Source organism: Rhineura floridana, chromosome 19 (assembly GCF_030035675.1).
Source record: "Rhineura floridana isolate rRhiFlo1 chromosome 19, rRhiFlo1.hap2, whole genome shotgun sequence".
Lineage (NCBI taxonomy): Eukaryota > Metazoa > Chordata > Lepidosauria > Squamata > Rhineuridae > Rhineura > Rhineura floridana.
The window spans coordinates 24170886-24192225 of NC_084498.1; the positions used below are offsets into that span (position 1 = coordinate 24170886).

At 46.4% G+C, this 21340-nt stretch overlaps 1 protein-coding gene across 3 annotated transcripts; it reads left to right on the top strand.

Annotated features, from left to right (window-relative positions):
• Positions 1-1137: 1137 nt before the first annotated feature.
• Positions 1138-19500, top strand: HSPB8 (heat shock protein family B (small) member 8). 3 transcript variants are annotated; one of them, XM_061602615.1, is made up of 5 exons: positions 1138-1545; positions 4772-4828; positions 8024-8464; positions 12697-12760; positions 15753-19500. In XM_061602615.1, the coding sequence occupies exons 3-5, from the start codon at positions 8068-8070 to the stop codon at positions 15910-15912; spliced, it is 621 nt and encodes a 206-aa protein (XP_061458599.1). In that variant the 5' UTR covers positions 1138-1545; positions 4772-4828; positions 8024-8067; the 3' UTR covers positions 15913-19500. The 3 variants fall into 3 exon arrangements, with proteins under 3 accessions (XP_061458599.1, XP_061458596.1, XP_061458598.1); XM_061602612.1 differs by lacking the exon at positions 4772-4828; XM_061602614.1 differs by lacking the exons at positions 1138-1545; positions 4772-4828 and having other exon boundaries at positions 7474-8464.
• The last annotated feature ends 1840 nt before the right edge of the window (positions 19501-21340 follow it).

Here is a 21340-nt window from a genome sequence, read left to right on the forward strand (position 1 = left end):
CTTGCAAAAAAACCCCCGGTGTGTACTAGGCAAAACCGCATACAAAAATGTATATATTAGGAGGAATTTCCACTGAATGCTGGAGAATTTTCATGAGGACTTCTTTAAAAAAAAAAACCCAAACCAATACACAAACCAAAACCACAGCCATCCTTTCAAAGCCACACATCTCCAAATGTGGCAATGCAAGTTCTCCAGCCAAGCGCTGCGTACAAAAAGGCGTCTCTCAGTGGGCACTAGCATGCGTAAAAATGCACACATTCATAAAAGTCCCATCCAAAAATGCATTCTATTTGAGAAAGTGGCTGGCCAACAAATGAGAATGCTAGTCAACACTGCATCTAAAAATGTGTGTATATTGGGAGAAATGTAGTCTAAAATGCTGATGAATTTTCATGAGGTTTTTTTTAAAACAAATTGCAGAAATGTGGAGAATTGAATTTAAGACTGGAAAAATGAGTGATGGACAGGAAATGAAATGGATAGATTTGTAGGGATGGGTGAGAATTTCTATTTAGTTTGCATTTCAAGCAGAATTTATCAAATTCGCACTTTCTGAAACAATATGAGAACCGAAACACAGCCATCCTTCACATTTATTAGGATTTTGGGATGCAGTTCGCCAACTAAACAATATTTACAAAAATGCATCTATTAGGGGAAAGTGTGCATAAAAATGAATATATGAGTGAAAATAACAGGCAAAAAGGCATGAAGTGATGAGAAATGGCTTTCAAAAATGTGTACCTTTGTCAAAACTGCCTACAAAAATGCGTTTATTTGGAGAAATCGGCACTGAAATGGTGGAGAATTTTCACGAGGATTTTTTTAAAAAAAATCGCAGATCACTGCAGAAATGTAGAGAACTGAATTTAAAAATGGGAAAATGAGAAACGGAGGGAACCAAAACAGACAGATCTTCCCATCCCTATAGATCTGTACATCCCTGGTTTGCCCCCTCCGCTTTGGCAACTGGACGAAATGAGCAGCAGCAACAACAAAAACCCCATCCCGCGATCCGTTCTTGCCTTCCTTTCCCTGCAACCCAACTGCTAGCAGCAGCTCCAGCTGATGCCGGTTGTGCTATGCAGTCTGGGTGGAGTTCGGTGCAGTTCCCTGCTCTGGCCTGCGAGTGTCAGGGTCATCAGCGCCGGCTGAAGCCACAGGGCTTTCTGAGAGCGCTGGCCTTGACAGCCAGACCATCTCTGTTGGGGGGGGGGACCAAAAACAAAAACAAACCCAAATGCCTTTTCTTCTTCGGGCCTCTCGATAGCTCGATTGGCTCGTTGCCTTGCTCCACCTCTGCCCGCAGAGAACACTGCTCTGCTGTGGCTGCCTGCCCAGGAGAGCCAAGGACACTACAAAAAAAAAAAAAAAGGTTTTCCATCTGCATTGCTGAGCTGCCAGAGACGTAGGGGATTTGTGCTCCTCTGACTCAGTGCTGAAATCGCCATTGCTGGGCTTGGAAGGGCACGCCCCAGGGCCTACTTCAGTGACTGGGCACCACCAGACATCACTTGGAGACCCCTCCAGACAGAGCCCTCTGTGAGTAAGAGGCTGCTAACATGCCCAGCCAAAGAGGGGGGGGGAACTTGATGCTTTTGGGTTCTGGGAGGGTTCAGGCTTGCAAACTGTAATGTATGGATGTCTCAGAGTTCTGAATGCATTGCAGACCTCCAATTCCAGAGGGTGTATAGTCTGGGAGACCAAAACACACACACACACACAGAGATAGCATCATGTGCTACTTTAAGGACAAGATTTGTTATGGCATAAGCATAAGCTGCTGCATCAGATGAGCAAGGTGTTAGAATTTCAGGGGGGGGTTGCTGTGTTAAGTCTGTCTCCGCGAGAGCAACAAAATGTCACGGGCCCCCTTCAAGATTAAGAAGTGTCTTATTACAGCAGAAGCTTCTGTGTACTAGAAAAATGTAGGCTTTAAGGTGCCACCAGATTCTTTGTCTAGGAAGGGCTGTTACTGCTTGGCATTACTTGGGGAGAGAGAGAGGGTTATGCAATGCAAGAGCTAAGAGTAACTGTGGGACATTTTTCTGTAAAACTCCAGTGTTTACTAGGTCAGCACAGTGACCTTTCACAGGAGCTATTATTGGCGACAACATTATTCAGGCCAACAGCGCTTTGTGGGAAGGTTTCAAGCACTTCCTGCAACTGTAGGTTGGGGCAAGTGAAATGGATAAAGGGCTTTGTCATCTTTGCACGACATATCCCCCTTTTTTGTTCTTTAAAGCACCTTTTGCGGTTAGGAAAGTGCCAGAGAATCATTGAAAAGGGTGGGATGAACGAATGGCTAATGGGAAGACGCATTTCCACCCTGCAAACAAATCCAATGTTGAATCAAGGCTGGGTATCATCTAACCTCTGTGTAAGCTTTGTGCAAGGAGATCAGGATGAATGCTCAATAAACGGGTCGTCTGGAGGAGCCCATGGCTTTCCAAGTTCTGCTAGGCTAATTTAACACCTGGAGGGAGGGAGAGAGAGAACCCTAGTCTCAATTGAGCCCTATATGAACGGAATCAAACTTAACAAGAAATGTGAGTTCACCAGGTTGACATTGGAGTCGCCTTTTCACGTTCTGCTGCTGGCTTTCATGTCGCCACGAAAGTGTTCTCAGAGACCAAAATGGGTTTGGAATGTTACCATTTCCCCCCCAGAATCAATAAAACTTTATTTGATTTCCATTCTTTGCCATTAACACTAAAAACTGGAGGAAGCGATGTTTGTTTTATAACTCTGCCCTAGTAGATGCATCTTTGTCCACCTTACGCGGCTGGAGAATTGCATTGCAGTGTTTGAAGAAGTGTAAACTTTGAAGGATGGCTGTGTTTCTGAATTGTTTTGGAAAGTGTGGATTAGATAGGTTCACCTTTAAATGTGAACTGAATCAAATTTCTGTCCCATTTCTATCCGCTATCCCTATGGACTCTAGACATGCTTATCTGGGGCAGGTCCCAGAGTAGGAATGGAAAGAACTGTGCTTTTTGGTATACTCACATCATCATTTTTCCAATCTTAAATGCAGTCCTCCTCCAACAGTTCGCTGGACAAAAACCAGGGGCGCTCCTATCTAGGAACCTAGGAAGCTGCCCTTTCCTGAGTCAGGCGATTGGCCCATGTAGCTCAATAGTGCCTACACGGACTGGCAGCAGCTCTCCATGGTTTCAGGCATGGTTCTTTCCCAGCCCTGCCTGGAGATGCTGTTGGGGATTGGAGCTGGGACCTTCTGCATACAAAGCAGTGCTCTGCCACTGAGCTAGGGCCCTTCCCCAGTTTGAAGTGATGGTCCTTCACTGGTGTGAAGTGATGGTCCTCAACCATGACCATTGGACATACTGGCTGGGCCAGGGATTAAACCTGGGAATTTCTGCATGCCACGCAGATGCTCTGCCATGAAATGATGGCTCTTCTACTAGTATAGCATTCTTAATTTGGCACCCAGGCTTGCTGCAGGACATGCTTGACCGTTTACCCCTGCACACTTTCATAACGTCTCACTCCTTATGTGTACCCAGTCGATCACTGCGCTCTGTAGGTGAGGGCCTCCTGCAGATACCATCTTATCAGGAGGTCCATTCCACAGAATATAGGAAGCGGACCTTTAGTGTAGTGACACCGACCCTTTGGAATTCCCTCCCCTGAAATATTAGACAGGCGCCATCTCTGTTGTCTTTTCGGTGCCTACTGAAAACCTTCCTCTTCCAACAAGCCTTTTAAGTAGAAACTTTATCTCAGTCTGCAGCTGTGTCAGAATTGTTTTTAGATGTCTTGTTTTTAAGATGTTTTTTGTTGATTTAATCTATTATTGTTTGCCGCTCTGGCCTTCTTTGGAGGAAGGGCTGGAAAATAATAATAATGACGACGATGATGATGATGATGTAAATCCCCCTCCCACCTACAAAAAAAATTCTATTAGCCTCACAGCAGGAAAAAAGGGGTCCCTTCTGCTATAGGTCTAACACTTTTGGGGTTGGGAGCATGATTTAGATTGAGGAAACTGGCGCAGGGGTTAGGGTTAAATACCACTTCTCCAGCCAAACTCTGAGGAGCCCTCCTGGCTGTTTTAAGGAGGCAAAAATGTCAGGGGATGAGATTGCAGACCTCCTGCATCACATGGGCTGTTGGCCCTCGGCGGTAGCCAGCTCTGTTGAGGGGAAAGAAAAACACTGGGGGTTGCCTAGCAACAGCAGTGAGAAAAACCTCTACCTAAGAGGGTTGGGAGTGTGCCCTGCGGTTGCTAGGCAACTGCAGAAGGCTTCCATTCCAGCCCGTCCACCATCCCCTATGATGAAACAGCCACTTAGTCTCCGGAATGACAGCGACGAATCACCACCCTCGGTGGCTAATGGAGGGCTCCATGGGATGACTTGTTTATTGAGCATTCATCCTGATTTGCTTGCACAAAGCTTAATGCCAAGGTTAGACGATGCCAGCTCTTTGAGGAAGGGCCGTAGCTCACTGGTAGAGCATCTGCCTTGCATGCAGAAGGCCCCAGGTTCAATCCCCGGCATCTCTGGGTGGGCCTGGGAGAGACCCCCTACCTGAAACCCTGGAGAGGTGCTGCCAGTCAGTGTAGGCATTACTGAGCTAAGTGGAGTAACATTTAATGTAAGGCAGATTGCTCTGTTCTTATGTTCCTTCTTTGAGCATTCATTCTGGTTTGTTTGCAGGGACTTTTACGACAATGAGCATTTGCCTTTAGTTGTGTTTGTTTGTCTGTTTGTTTGTTATACTTATATCCCACTTTTCATCAAAGGAGCTCCAGGTGGCGTGCACAGTGCTATCCATTTTATCTTCACAACAACCCTGGGAGGTAGGTTAGGCTGAGAGACAATGACTGGCTCGAGATCACCCAGTGAGCTTCATGGGTGAGGTCCCATCTACACCTTACAGCACCTCTGCAGGTGAGGGCCTCCTGCAGATGCCATCTTGTCAGGAGGTCCATTCCACACAACATAGGAAGCAGACCTTTAGTGCTATGGCACCAACCCTTTGGAATTCCTTCCCCTGAAATATTAGACAGGCGCCATCTCTGTTATCTTTTCGGCGCCTACTGAAGACCTTCCTCTTTCAACAAGCCTTTTAAGTAGAGACCTTATCCCAGTCTGCATCTGTGTTGGAATTGTTTTGTTTTTAGGATGTTCCAAAGACTTTTTCAAGTGGTTTAGCGCTTGTTTGCCTCTCTGGGAGGAAGGGCGGGAGATTCATTTAATTAATAAACAAGCAAACCTAGGCCCTACACCCCACATTCTCAGCCGCGCCTGTGTGAGAGGCCAGTTTTGCGGCAAGCGAGGTGGCTGAGTTCACACAGGAACTTGATGCTGCATCTTCCTCAGGCCTCAGCTGGGATTGGGAGTGCCCCATTCCTTACTGCAAACAACAATTATCTCATGTGCAGTGTGACGTTAGGAAGAGTGAATTCCAGACTGCTAAGGGCAGGCGTGGCTAGAACCTCCAGGGGTGGTCCGATGACTGAAATCTTGTTAAGCTCCGTTGAGTCAGGAACGGCATTTCAACTTCTCCTTTTATCTTCTGGGAGGGATGTCTTCCAGAGCCTCCCAGCGTTAGGTATTTCTTATCCCCCATGCAAGATTTTGGTCTGTGAGTGTCCCTCACTCTTATCTGTAATAATATCAAAGGCCTTTGTTGCTCCTGCCCGCATCTCATCCTGTGCATGCAGGAAATCAAACCTTTCAGTCCTCCACATTTCCAGTTAAGAAGAGGTCTCTGGTAGCAGGTGATATGAATGACTCCTGCTGAGAGTCCAGGTTGCTGCTGCCAGTCAGAGCCATCAGGCGAGATGGCCTGATGGTCTGACTCAATATAAGGCAACTTCATCCGATCGTAAGAGAATGCAGGAGGGCTGCCAGCTTTTCTCTTAAAAGTCCACTACCCACAGTGCTTCAGGAAAAAAAGATTTTGACACCAAGGGTCATAAACAGATATTTCTATACCTCAGGCAAGCGCTATGAACTCTTTCCCACTCCACCAGGCACTAGTGCTGGGCTACAGCAAGTTAAAGTTGTCATGGGCTTTTAAAAGATATTGCTGAAGAAATTCCAAGTCCTTAGCTCCTCAGGCAAGACTGCTGCTGTTGAGAAATGGCCATGCATAACCCCTGCTGGCTCGCTGCCATTGTCCGGGCTCATAAATCTATCTGGTAACCTCCAGGCTGGATTACTGTAATGCGCTCTATATGGGGCTGCCCTTGAGGTTGGTCCGGAAGCTGCAGCTGGTGCAAAATGTGGCAGCGAGACTGCTCACTGGGGCAGGGTATCGCCAGCATGTCACCCCACTGCTGAAAGAATTGCACTGGCTGCCCATCACTTTCCAGGCCAAGGTTCTAGCTTTGGTGCACAAAGCCCTATACAGCTTGGGACCAGAATACTTGGAAGACTATCTTACCCCTTATACACCCAGTCACTCACTATGCTGTGCAGATGAGGGCCTCCTGCAGATACCATCTTATCAGGAGGTCTATTCCGCACAACATAAGGAACAGACCTTTAGTGTAGTTGCACTGACCCTTTGGAATCCCCTCCCCTTAAATATTAGACAGGTGCCATCTTTTCGGCGCCTACTGAAGACCTTCCTCTTCCAACAAGCCTTCCAACACCAAATCCTCTCCAGGATTTCAGGCAGGGGTCTCTACTCCCCTTACCTGGGGATGCAGAGGACTGTAGCTGGGACCTTCTGCATGCAAGGCAGATCCTCTGCCACAGAGCTACAGCCCTTCTTATGTTCATGGTATGGACAGGTGAGAATTTCGATTCACTGTGCCTTTCAAGCCTGATATATGATATTCACGCTTTCCAAAATGGTACGAGAGCCAAAATCCAAGCCATCCTTTGAAACGTGCACTTATCTGAATTTTGCGATGCAGTTCATCAACAAAACAGTGTTTACAGACATGTGTATGTTAGGGGAAAGGTTGCATAAAAATAAATATATGAGTGAAAATGACATGCAAAACTGCATTGCCTGCCAAGAAATGACTTGCAAAAATGTTTACGTTCTCCAAAACTGCCTACCAAAATGTATTTTTAAAGAGAAATTCACACCAAAACGCTGGACAATTTTCATGAGGCTTTAAAAACAAACCAACCCCGAATTACTGCAGAAATGTAGAGAGCTGAGTTTAAGACTGGAAAAATAGGGAACAAAGAGACACAACATTGACAGACCCGCCCATCCCACTTCCTGGCTTCTTCAAGGTGCCATAACAAAGGTCCTTTGTTGGGGGCAGAGGATCCCTCAAGAGGAGATATTAAGAGACATTTTCAAAGAGACAGGCCTGACACCCTAAACTAATAATAGCCTCCTTGCCAGAGCAAGGAGAGGGTGGGGCCAGCCAGGGAGACAGAGGGTGCCTAAACTTGGATCTGCCCCACTGAGATGAGGTCAGCTGTTTCAGCCCAGATTCTCTAGGGCTCTTTCACCCTCTCCAAAAATACAGCTTGCAGGGCACAGATTGCAGCAGCCCCAGTGCTTGCTGTGCATATAAATAGAGGGCAAGCAGCTGCCTGGAACTTTAGAGAAGTTTCTCGGCTCTGACGAAGAGAGGTTTATTTAAGCTCCTGTTTGGGAACAGGAGAGGGAGTTTTGCTCAGGGGAGTGCCGCAACCAGGTGCATTAATTTTAATCCTTCAGCCTCCTTCTCTCTGGAATTCAAGCACACAGGAGCTCATCTGCCTGCTCTGATTGAATTCTCTCCATTTCATTTTTTCTCTCCTCATTTGAAAGTCAGCGCTGAAGCTTTCTTGTTTCAGATTGGGAGAGGCGAACAAACAACATTATTTTTCTGGCTTTACTGGTGGGGGGAAGAAACCAGGTGCCGGTCTCAAGACAGGCTCTCGAAGCTGACAATTGAATTCTCCACCCAATTTTGCCTGTGGTTTGGTTTACATTAAGGGGACAAATCTCTCCCCTGAACATCACGTTGAGTGGCATTTTTCTGTCCTGGTCAGAATTCAATCAGGTGTCTCTGTTGGATTTTTCTCTTTCTTAGCTTTTTTTCCCCCCAAACCTGTTGGCTCCGACGTGAAGAAGATCATGGCTGACGGTCAAATACCTTTTTCGTGCCATTATCCCGGCCGGCATCGAACCCTTCGAGACTCGTTCAGGGAACCCAGCTTGTCCTCCCGGCTTCTGGACGATGACTTTGGCTTGTCCCCCTTTTCCGGAGACCTAACTGCCGACTGGCCAGACTGGGCCCGCTCACGACTGGGCGGTGCGTGGCCAGGCTCGCTGAGGGAAGGGATGCTCCGAACGCCTGGCTTTTCCCCACCAGGATACGGCTCCAGATTTGGGGGTTACACAGAAGGCCCTTGCTTTGGGGGCAGCCCTCCATCCTTTACCGGGGAGCCATGGAAGGTGTGTGTCAATGTGCAAAGCTTTAAACCCGAGGAATTGACGGTGAAAACCAAGGACGGTTATGTGGAAGTGTCAGGTGAGCGATGGGGGGTGCCATTTTGGATTTGGGGATGGGTAGGGCAAGCATCGTAGCAAGTGTCTTGGGCACGCATAAAACGAGATTGCAAAAACAAAAAAAGTAGGGCAGCAAGTTGTAGCTGGTTTGATTGGTAGATTAATTAGGACACACTCTAGTTCAGTGGTGGCCAACTTGGTGCCCTCCAGATGTTGTTGGATTTCAGATCCCATTGTCCTTGACGATTGGCCATGCTGGCTGGGGCTGATGGGAGTTGGAATCCAACAACATCTGAGGGGCACCATGTTACCTAGCCCCCTGCGTCAGTTGATTGGGAAGGCAAATAGTAATTTGTAGGACTGAGTTATGGACGCAGTTGCGTCTTTCAAGAGATGGTTTCTTGCCATAATAAAGAATGAAAAAGAAAATGTTTAGAAGATGGCCTTTCTTTCTAAGAACACATGGTGTAGTTTTGATGATTAAATTATCATGTAATCTTGCAGCACAATCCTGTGCGTGATTACACAGAAGTAAGACTCACTAGCGTCAATGGAATTTATTCCCATATAAGTGTGTGTGGGATTGCAGTCTTAGGCTGCAATCCAGTACATGTCTACTCAGAAGTAAGCTCCATTGGGTTCAATGGGACTTACTCCCAGATAAGTGTGTACTGGATTGTAGCCTTGGACTGGTTTCCCCATCCCCCACAGATACCTATCTTGGCTGATTTGATAATATCCACATTCATTTAAATTCAGTCAACTGATCAGTTTAAAGATTGGGGGGGTGGCATTAATCAACTATAGTTTCATTTTTTATTGGCTCAACCAAAAAAGAAAAAAAATGGATGTGATTTAAGGGGTCTTTCTGGGATCCCCACATTATTTATCACAAACCAAAACACAGCCACCCTTCGAAAGTCGCACTTCTCCAGTTCTCCAGCTAAGGATAGGGTACAACAACGCATGTACTAAACTGTGTATATAAAGGCATATATCAGCAATCGTAATGTACACAAATGCATTATTGTAGGGGAAATCACTTTGCAAACCATGCGCGTATTAAGCAAAACTGTGTACCAAAAGTTGTACATTAGGAGGAATTCGCACTAAAATGCTCATGAGGACAGTAAAAATAATAATTGCAACTGATGTGGAAATGCACTTCTAATAGGGCCAATTCAATATTAAATATTTTTATCCTCGCTTCTGTTCCAAAGACTTTCAAGTCAGCTCATTGCATAGGTTAAAGCACTACAATATATATTCAGCAAAAAGACAAATAAAATGGAATGAGAGCTGAACACAGGAACAAAAACAAAAGCAAGCGCACCACTGGATTTCTGGCTGGTTGTCTCGTGTGTGAGCTGCTTGCTTTTGAAGCACCTTGTGTTTAGATTTCCAAGGCAGGGTTTTGATGTTGTTTTATCTGAGATCGCCCAGGCTCATTTGATGGTTCAATCATCAACATGCATGCCTGAACCAGTCCTAATTATTATGCCACATGTTCCAAAACGTTTTTCCATCACTTTCTTTCTGATCTTCTGGGGAAGTGGGTTTGTTGGGCAAGACTGTCAAAGTCTTTTAATTGTGCAATTTGAATTAGCCGGTATGTGATTGAATCCCACCTGAAAATAGCAACACTCTGGAAGCGCTCTTAATCAGGATATTGATGACCGGGCAATCCTAGTGTCATAGTGCTGCAGATCAACAGGTGGTTAATGGCTAATCAGAGAGCTAGACAGGGATCCAACCTGACTAGAATCAATATCCAGGCTCTGGAAGCTTCAAGGCCCCCAATAACCTTAATTATGTCAGGTCATTTTTTAACTGTGTGGTGCCTGAAATCCACAGAGAATGTGCTGAGAGGCACTCTGCCTATAGCATCCCAGAGCTGTGAAGAGGCCTAGATTTATTATTTATTTTCTTTTTTCCTTTGCAAACCTAAGGGAAAAGAAGGAAGCATTGTCAGCTCATGTGAATAATCAAAATAATCCATCAGTCTTAACTTAATTCACTAATAGACAAAAAAACCCTTGCGGTTTAAGAATGTACCTATAGCCAACAGATGTTTCTATTAAAACTTTAAAAAGCAGGGAAATTGGGCAGCTATAGTGAATGCACCAGGGGAGCAGGAGACCTGAGATATTGTACTGACCTACAAATTTGTCAAAATGCAAACACAAATTGGGTTGGTCTTTTTCCTGTGTAGCTTGGAAGAATTTGGTAACATGTGCCTCTGAGCATATGATGAGTGGCAGCTTAAGATCACATCCATAGTCCCTACATTTAAAACGCGTTTAAAGCACATGGAAATTAATGGATCTCAGTTAGTCATGTCTATTCATTATGATGGATCTCTTCTGAGCAAAAGTTAGGTGACTGCAACCCATGGCTTCCCACACAGAATCCTGGGAATTGTAGTTTACCTCCCACGGAGCTACCATTCCCAGCACCCTTAACAAACTGCCGTTCCCAGGATTCTGTGGGGGAAGTCATGTGCTTTAAATGTATGGTGTGGATGTAGCCCATGTCCTGGGACCAAAACCTCTTAGGGTGAGTAATCTTGAGAGCAGCTTGTGAAAAGACGACCAGCCACAACTGTTTCTCCAGAGCTGTATTTGCTGGGGCATCACGAAGGAAGGAAAGCAGAGCCTGCCCATGAGACAGGCTGTGGGCTGGTTCTTGCCAGAGCATTCCATTCCATGCGGATCTGCTGGGTCGTTTTATTATGGTGTCTCAGACAGCAGCTGTTCTTGGGGACTCAGAGCCTCAGGGACGGGCCTGGAAGTGTATAAAATTATGCCTGGCATGGAGAAAGAGGATAGAGAAGAGTTTCTCTCTCTCTCTCTTGTAACGCTGCAACTCGGGGACATCCACTGGAAGATTCAGGGCAGAGAAAAGAAAGGGCGTCTTCGCACGGTGCCAAGTTAATCTGTCAGATTCGTTTCCGCAGAGGGCAGTGTTGGCCACCAGCTTGGATGGCTTTAACAGAGGACTAGACAAATTCGTGGAGAGTGCTCTACCCCTGAGCTACGTTTCTTTTGGTAATTTGTTATTTATTTTATTTAGGCCATTTATATAACGCTTACATTGAAATAAAACTCTAAGCGGTATTCAACAAGTCAAAACATCAGCTAGAAAAAACCAATAAAATACAATTAACTGAACAAAACACCCTCTTTAGTATCAACGTAATACAAACATTGTGTATAAAATTAAGTACAAGAAATACAAGAAAGAAAACCATAATATACATAATAAACAGAATATTCCCTAGGTTTCAAGGGAAAAAAACAAGTTAAAACAAGCTTATTTTTAACAGTAATAGTTGCAACAACCCCATGAAGTAAGAAAGCCTGAGAGATAATGGGCGCCTCAGCTGTAACACGAATCTTGCTTACCTGAGAGTAAGCTCTATTGGATTCAATAGGACTTCTCAGTAGACATGGTTAGGATTGCAGCCCTATTTCTCACTGAACTCTAGGCTGCTTTGCTTCAGATCACATTTTGGAACTCTCCTTCATGGGATGGAGGGGGGCAGGGAGATTCCCTGCTCATAGAAAACTAGCACGGCAGGAAGCAGCCCAGGGACCCCAGGCTAGCTTTCTATGTGGAGGGGATTTGGGGGGGGGATGAAGCACTTGAGCCATATCCACACTAAACAACACAAGCTGATTGCCTCAATAAGGACTAGGCCGATGACGAGCCCAAGGGCATCCCAGAGGCTTCATTCCTGAGCAGTGAATGTAATGCAGGATAACTCAGCCCACACCTAGCCCTCTGGCCACTAATGGACAATTCCAGGTAGATTCCTTCCTGGCAAAACTACCTTAGGAAGTTGATAGATGTTTTCATACTACTGTGCTGATGAAGTCAACTTAAGTTTCCCTTAGCATTTCCCAGTGAAGGGGTCCTTCTCAGTGATCTGTCCTAGGGCCTGTGATTTTCATAATTCCATGCTTGGTTTTGAGAGTGATGGTGGTGTTACAGGAATAGAAGGTTATTGAGTGGTCCACTGGGATCCCCAACAATTTGTGGTCTGCAAGGGTGGGGTGAAGTATTAGAACTGTTGTTCTAAACCCCTCACAAGATAGATGTAGAAAAGGATGACTTTCTAATAACCAGTCGAGTTAACAAAATACAGACAGAATGGGTTCTGAGGAGAGGGGCTTGTTGGAAATTTGTTTCTCTGTGGACTTACCAAAGGCTTACTCACCGAAAAAAAACCCCAACAACCTCTGTTTCTGGCAGGCAAACATGAAGAGCAGCAAATGGAAGGAGGGATCGTCTCCAAAAACTTCACCAAGAAAATCCAGTAAGTATTAACACATTTCACAGCTTTGTTTTCTAGGGACCTTCTGCAGATGTCTCAGTGTGCTTTATATCTCTGCACAGGCTCAGTGCCTGCAGGCGGCCAGATTGGGCACAGGCCTGGGCAGCTCAGAAGGGCCCTAAATGAGAATGACCTGGCTGTGCCGTCACTTACCACCCTCCTCACTGGACTCACAGATTTCATCAATCTATGGGATGGAGGATTACATTTTTGGGTAAATTTAAACGGTGCATCCCCTCCCCCCCCCCAATGGGAGAAGGCTGCACTAGACTCAGAAACTGGTTTTTATAGAAAAAAGGTAGGGGAAGTGTTGCCTTCAGATTGGCTTCTCTGAAAACTAATCTGATCAGAAGCAGCTGGTAGGGGCTTAAAGCATCATCCACATGGGAGCCCAAGCAGCTCTGGATTCCAAGGCTATGGGATCCCTGCACTGAACCTGCATTCTTTTAAGCGTATGACCCAGATACCAAGTTTAATTACAGAAGCAGCACAACAGAAAAGCAAATACACAGAAAGTAAGCCCCACCCATTCATTCACTCTCTGACCTCTGCCCAGTGCGCTCCTGAAACCATTAGATGTACAGATGATATGGGGGCCCCAAATGCCAGCAAGGCTGAAACAATATTAACCTTTTCCTCCCGCTGACAGTGGTCACTGTCATTGCTCTCTTGTGCAGATGGCTCTGAGTCAATGAACTTTTTAAGGAGCCCCAGGCGAGCACCGGAACGGGGATGTTCTTCACATTTATGGGACTCCTTGGTAATTCCGACACATGGCACGAGGCTCTGTTTGGCCAGAATCCCATACTGCAATGCGAGGATGAGGAAGCTTTGGCCCTCTGGATGTGGCTGGACTACAGCTCCCAGCAGCCTCTGTAAGCGTGGCCAATGGCCTGGGATCCTGGGAGTTGTAGTTCAGCAACAAAGGTTCCTCACACTTGCTGTAGTGTGTGAAACATAGTGCTTGATCTGTCCTTAAAGCACCAAGTGAACAATACTTGTGTCATTTAAACAATGGTGTTTTTCCTCTAAAGATGTCTTTGCATGTTGTTTGTTTCTTGGTTTGTTTACTATATTTACAGCCAACTTTTTCCCGGGAGAGCTCAATATAGTTCTTCCCCTCTAAGACCATAGAAACCTGCCTTACACTGAGTCAGACCATTGGTCTATCTAGCTCAGTATGGTCAGCACTGACTGGCAGCAGCTCTCCAGTAGTTTCTCCCGGCCCTACCCGGGGATGCCATTGGGGATTGAACCTGGGACCTTCTGCATGCAAGGCAGATGCCCTGCCCACTGAGCTATAGCCCTATTGCACTCAGGTCCTGCTTGCGGGCTTCCCACTGTGGGAAACACATGCTGAACTCAGTGGTCGTTTGGCCTGATCCAGCGGGTTTTGCATGGCAGAGCAGTGAGGTCAGCCAGTTTCCCAAAGACCCACTGAGAAAGAGGGGGCATTTGTGACCCTCTAGATGATGTTGGATTCATAAAAACATACAAAGAGCCCTGCTGGGTCAGGCCAAGGGCCCATCTAGTCCAGCCTCCTGTTCTCCCAGTGGCCAGCCAGATGCCCCAGTCGGAAGGCCTTATACAGGACCTGAGTGCAACAGCGCTCTCCCCTCCTGCAGTTTCCAAAGGCAGAATATAGCTCTTGTGGCTAGCAGAAACATTAATTTGTCTAATCCTTTGTAAAGCTCTCCCTGCCTCTAGCGGGAGCAAATCCCATCGCTGGACTCCAGCCCCCATCATCCCTGACCACTGGCTATGCTGGCCATGGCTGATGCGAATTGGAGACCAATGACGTCTGGAGGGTCACAGGTTTCCCATCCCTGAATGAATCTGTCTGCAGTGCAGCTATGCCCAAAGAAAAACAGAGAAAGTGGTCAGCTCCCTGCTTTCTGCGTCTGTTTCTTTGCAGTCCTTTGTTGTCATCGTAAATGCAGAGGACTCCCATTGTCAGAGTGTGTTGTTCACCCAGGCCTTTACGCTGAGGATCCGCAAGAAAGGCCAGCAGTTTGCCCCCAAATTGGGGGCACTTTGCCATGCGTGAATTTTGAGAAAGCAGGTGGCTGACTGTGGAGTTACCCTACCAAGTGACTCATTGGCCTGGGTTGAAACATGTGTTCCAGAATCTGTGCATCATCATGACCTCAGGCCCTCATTGTTTACTTGCAAGCAATGAGTCACACTCCAGAACTTTCTCTGCTGCTTAAAATAAATAAATAAATTGGGAGATTGCGGGTCGCAAAGGACAGAGGCGGCTTTTTCCAGGCTAGGCGCAGGTTTACCATCTCACGGAGAACTAGGCTGCTTTCGGCCTGCCTCTCTCGAGTCACACAAGAGCTCCTTATTTGGACGTGAGTCTTTCCTGCTTGCAATGCCAACATCTACTTTGATGAGTTTGTACTAAGCTCAAGAGAAGGCAACCTGCCAAACCTGCTTGCCAAAGAATTTGCACAGATTTAATAGAAAGCCTGTATTACAATACAGCGCTTTTTAAAAAAAAATATGCATGCATAATATCTCTCCTAAACCCTCTTCCTTCTACATTTCACCCCCCTCCCTGAGGCCTCATCTGCACTCTACATTTAAAGCAGTCTCATGCAACTTTAAACAGGCATGGCTTCCCCCAAAGAATGACTGCACAAAAACCAATATATGAGCGAAAGTTTTACAAAAATGTGTTACCCTAGTGGAAATTGCTTTGCAAAAATATGTGCATTGTGAGAAATTCAGACTAAAATGCTGGTGAATTTACATGAGGACTGTTTGGTTTTGTTTTTAATGCAAACGGATGTGGAAATGCAGAGACCTGAACTTAAGACTGGAAAGATGGGAAATGGAGAGAAAGCAAAATTGACAGATTCCTATGACGATCCTTGGTCCATCTACTTCAGAAGAGATGCTTGGGAGGGGAAGGAAGGGCAAGCGTTATATGAACTGAAAAATAACATGCCATTTCATTTTCTCCCCCTAGGCTTCCTGGAGAGGTGGATCCCATAACAGTTTTTGCATCCTTGTCACCGGAGGGGCTGCTGATCATTGAGGCTCCTCAGATTCCTCCTTACTTCCAGTACGGAGACAGTATCTATGGTAACGACATACCTGTGGATAACCAAGAAGCCACCTGTGCCTGAAAGATGCCCAGCTGGCCGTTCCCCCCACTTCATCCCTCTGTTTCTCTCTCTCTCTCTCTCTCTCTCTCTCTCTCTCTGTCCATGCAATTGCATTCACCCAAAGCCTATTTGATGTTGTACATCTTTTCTTATAAAAAGCCTCACCACATTCTGCTGCTTTCCCAATATTCCAGTTGCATCAGTGTGGCACGGGCAGATGATGGGTGTATAGCCTGATCTTTAAGGCTTTCATATCACTAGCCATTTTTTTTTAAAAAATAACATCTCACATTAGCTCACTTATTGTCATGACCTAGTCCCCCATTCCCCACCAGACTTTGCCTTCGAACAAAGTCGGAGAATCTTTTTCTCAGCCAGAGGGCCGCATTCCCTCTGGGCAAGCTTCCGGGGGCCACATGCAAGTGGTTGGCAGGGCTAGAGGGTAAGAAGTGAGTGGAGCCACAAATGTAAACGTTTACCTTTGTACAAAGAGGCTAGTTTCTATGCACATGTACACGTCCCTCTCTGTCTTCCGTCTAGCCTGGCAGAAGACATGATCAGAGGTCAAGGCCGTTATTTCAGCCAGGCAAAAACACTCAAGCAGGATGCAAAGCAAGGCCAGTGAGTGGGGTGGCCTGGGGAGAGTCCCAAGGGCCGCATAGAGAGGCTCAGAGGGCCACAAGTGGCCCTCTGGTCTGAGGTTCACACACACACACACGCAAGGTACTCATCCGAGAAGTCCTGACACTATCTGAGAAAGATTCTGAGAAGGAACCTCTGGGAGACTTCTCAGAGGAGGAGGAAGAGAAGTTGTCAGCTTCTGAATACTGTGGTTCTGTGGGAGGCTCTGTGAATCCAAAATTGGCCTCCACAGTCACTTACGGACCCACTGTTAAAGACCTTATCTTGGAAGACAATCTTACTCGGTCATGAGTGATCGCCAATGAATGAATGAATGAATGACTGTGGTTCAGTTCTTTTTTTAGAGGATCCTGGAAGAAGGGTGAACTCCAGGTTTAAAGGGGGACTTGGAAAAGTGGGCCCTAGTAGGGGCTCCTCTGCTGTTAGCGAACCCCCTGGCTGATCTGGTGGCATTATCAGGTGGCGGCAGCAGCAGTCCACCGAGGAAGTTGCTTTTTACGATGCCCACAATGCCCAGGAGCGATGACTGTGGGAAGTTGAAATGGTGGCTCCCGCAGACCCAGCACGCAAGCACTCTGTTTAGAGCACCAGTGAGAGGGGCTCCCGGAGACGGGCCCTGCTAGGGTGCTGGGGCCATGGTAGCTGTCCAAGGTGCTTCATGGTGATGTTGGGCCTGCCCTGACTCCCTGCCCCATCAGACAGACAATGTTCCAAGGCTGTCCGGATGCTCTGCAGGTCTCCAGCTGAGGACACAACAAGCTCAACCATGCTCTGGCCATGGCAGCTGGTGGCTCCGTGTCAGTGGGGATGTGGAATCCACTTTGGGTTTTAGGCTGAACTTTCAAGGAACTGTCCGAGGTCCTGAAACCTATTCCTAAAATAGATTTGGCACCTTGGACAGCTCCTTGAAAGTTTGGAACAAAACCCAGAGCTGATTCTACTGCCCCAGCGGCATGGAGCCACCAACTGTCACTGAGCTCTGGTCTGCAATTGCATGCCTAAGTATTGCTCCTTTAAATCCCTTCCATCTTCTGGTTCAAGGGGGCTGGGCCTATGGCAGTCATTGGTCCTGCCCGGTGTGTATGAGGGCTTGTTTGCCATCAAGCCTTTGTTGGGGAAGGGTTGTAGCTCAGTGGTAGAGCCTCTGCTTTGCATGCAGAAGGCCCCTGGTTCAACCCCTGGCATCTCCAGCTAGGGCCAGGAGAGAATCCTGCCTGAAATCCTGTAAAGCTGCTGCCAGTCAGTGTAGGCAATACTGAGCTAGTTGACTCAGTATAAGACTGCTTCCTGTGTCAAAGGAACTTATCTAAGTCCTGAAGCCTTTACTACTGTGCATAGAAGTGGGTTCTTCAGCAGTTAAACGCCTTGTCACCTTGCCACCTCTGCTCAGTTGATCCCTGTCTGCACATTCTTCCTGGTGCCACAGTTGATCCTTTGAGGTCTCTCACCCTGCCTGAAAGCTCCTGACCCGCCTGTGTGCTCAAAGAGAGTTCAGGATCCAGCATCCCTGGTAGTGCTGACATGCTAAGTTTAGATGTATTCCTCTTGCCTGGAGGAAATCATCCGTAAAGTTAAAAGGATTGTACAGAGGTATGGGACAGATATTACTCCTCTCCTCTCTGTTTCTGCATTCATCCTGCTTTGTTTGCATGAGGTATACCACATCTGTCATTTTTTGAATACCCATTCTGATTTGGTTGAGGGTGGTTATACAACACTGCATCAAGCAATTGTTAACCCACACTCCCCAGAGCAATTTGCCATCACTTTCCTTCCTGTTTTGTTTTGGAAGGCGGCTTTATCGCGCAAGAGCACCCAATATTTTTAATTGTACAACCTGAATTTGTTGGTATGCAACTGAATCCCACCTGCTGAAAAAAAAGGGGGGGAAGTTTGGACAAGTGCAGATTTTGAAGGATGAATGTGTCTCGGTTTTCTTTTGGAAAGGGCAGATTTGATAAATTCAGCTTTACATGCAAACTGAATTGACTTTCTCCCCCAACCCTATGGTCATTGTTTCCAAAAATGCATATATGAGGGGGGAAATGTGTATAAATTAGTGAGAATAACATACAAAAAGACATTGTGTTAGGAGAAAATGCTGGCAGAAATGTGTCCGTTGGTCAAATCTGCAGACACAAATGTGTTTGTTAGGGTGATATTTGCACCAAAATGCTGAAGAATTTTCATGAGTTTTCAAAAATAAAAGACTGCAAATTGCTGCAGAAAGGTGGAGAACTGAACTTAAAATTGGCAAAATGAGAAATTGAGAGAAGCAAAATTGACAGATCTTTCCATCCCTACCAACCAGCTATTGATTTTGCACTATAGTTGTCCCCTCTGGGTTGCCGTAGCCCATCAAAGTTTACAAGTCTTTCTGGAGCATCGATGTTGAACCACTGAAGAAGACTGAGAACATTTTGATCCTTGAGAGAGGCAGAATTCTTGGTTCGCCTTTCCCAACCAGATTCTCATCAGCCTTTCATGATAGCTTCTCATTGCCTCAGGGGCTGATCTGGCAGCAGGACAGGCCAAGCCAATCCAGTCTTATAGAAACTTGGGGTTGCAACAGCAAGGCATCAACGCCCCCTTATGTAAACGCTCCCTTGCAAATGAACACCCTGTTTCGTCAAGGTCTTACAAACCATGCTCCGACATTGTGTATCTGTATAAGGAACGTAGCAGCATGTCTGTCGTTCATATAATTTTGGTGTACATGAGATATTTATGGCAATAGGAATAGATAGGTCAAATGTTCAGTTGTTTTTTAAGCAATCCTGTTTTCCCATAAAGCTCATGTGAACAGCAGGATTAGCTAGTCTTGGGAGGGGGGAGTTTGTTGTAGGATGTCATTAGTCTGAAAATGCTTCAACTTGTGAAATATACCGCTGTTTGGATCTGCGTCCTCATTTTTTCCAAGCAAGACTTGTGCTCTTACTGAAGAATAAACCCAAAAGGAAGTTTGTAGCTGTGTGTATGTGTACCTTTGCGCCACTCTGCCTCGGAGGTTTACAGACTGTGGTCCGTAGGACCACTGATGGCCTGCAAGCTCCATTCGTGGCTGGCCAGGGCTGGTGGGAGTTGTAGTCCAAACCAGCCTGGGGTCAGAGCACCACGTTGGGGAAGGCGGGTCTACTTTGACAAGCAGTGACTGTCTAGGAATGGGGTAGGGAACCTTCTTCAAACCAAGGGCCGCATTCCTCTCTGGGCAACCTTCTGAGGGCCACATGCCAGTGGTGGGCGGGGCTTGAGGCAAAAGTGGGTGGAGCCATGGATGTAAATTTTACCTCTGTATGGTAGGCTAGTTTCTGCACACAGTCACACATCCCTCTCTATCTTCCATCTAGATAAGCAAGGGGCATTATCAGAGTTCAGGGACATGATCCAGTCAGGCAAAAGCACTTGGGAGGGGGTGAAGCAGGGCCAGTGTAGATTATGGCTGCCTGGGGAGAGTTTTGAGAGCTAAACAGAGAGGCCATTTAGTCCCTGTGTTCCCCACCCCTTTCCTAGGATGTCCAGGGGTGTAGTCATCTGGTGTCAGGGGGTCATAGACCCATTACTTTTTTGGGAGCCAGGTCCCAGCCAAGTCCCTATGTATGAACCAATCATCATGGAACAAGACAAATTCAGATTGGAAGACCCTGAAACACTGGCAAGAGGTATGAATTTTTAGTGAAATTGAACTGAACATAGGGGGCACATCACCCAATAATTCTTCAGGTTCTTACAAATCACCAGTCTTTTTTGAAAAACTGCTTAACAAAATCCTGTACAGGAATACCCCGCTATACGGACCTTCACTTTACGGACACTCGCGAATACGGACGTATTTACAGTAGTACCATTCCCGTTTACGTACGCTCACTTCGCTTTACATCAGTTGTGCCCGTATATGACAATTGCAGTGCAGTATATGCATCGATAAGTGAAAAAAGGTAGTGCTTCACTTTAAGTACATTTTCGGTTTACGTACTCGCTTTGGACCCATTGCGTACATTAATGCGGGGTATTCCTGTATAGCGCGAGGTCTGGTTCCAGGGGTGTAGTCGTCTGGGGTCTCAGGGAGGGTCTTTGACCCCTTACTTTTTGGGAGCAGGGTCCCTATGTCTCCAGTGTCCTATGACCCAATCAGCATGAAAGGGAAGTATGTTAGCCACTTAGAAGAGGGTTCTAACATGCTTCCTTTCATGCTGATGGGAGCCCATCAGAGCGAAAGGAGGTGAGTCAACTGCTGAGAAGACTCTTCTAAGTAGCTAACACAGAGGTTCCCCTTTCATGCTGATTGGCTATTTATTCATTTATTTATTAGATTTATATCCTGCCCTTCCTGCCAGTAGGAGCCCAGGATGGCATCCTAGGGATATCTGTTGTCGTGGAGTTTGGACCCAGAGTCGATGCGGAGAGCAAAGGTCTTTCAAGACACTCTACTTTGATCCTCTCCAGCAAGGGTGGGGAAGCTGTGGCCTTCCAGATGCTGTTGGGTTGCACCTCCCGTCATCCCTACAGTTCCACACTGGGCGAGGGAAGAGGGTACAAAAGTTTGTTGGTTGGTTTCCTTCTGTCTGTTGTCCCACAGCTCTTAAAATCACCAGGCCGCCTTCCGTAGGAAATGTGGCAATCGTATTTATGAAGATTCCTAATTTATATGAGTTGCAGCAACCCTGCAATCCAAGGGTGTGTTGAGAATAAAGCCTCTCTCTCTTTAATCAAGGCTTTATTGAGCTTTTAATCTTCAGATAAAAACCGGATCCTACTGGGATATGTTCCTGGAGCATGTCTAATGAACACAGCTGTACAATTGTGGGTT

Excerpts from the sequence above, each read along its gene's own strand:
- HSPB8 (XM_061602615.1), top strand. The coding sequence starts at position 8,068 with ATGGCTGACGGTCAAATACCTTTTTCGTGCCATTATCCCGGCCGGCAT. Across the intron at positions 8,465-12,696 it reads CGGTTATGTGGAAGTGTCAG|GCAAACATGAAGAGCAGCAA; the intron begins GTGAGCGATGGG and ends TGTTTCTGGCAG. Across the intron at positions 12,761-15,752 it reads AACTTCACCAAGAAAATCCA|GCTTCCTGGAGAGGTGGATC; the intron begins GTAAGTATTAAC and ends TTCTCCCCCTAG.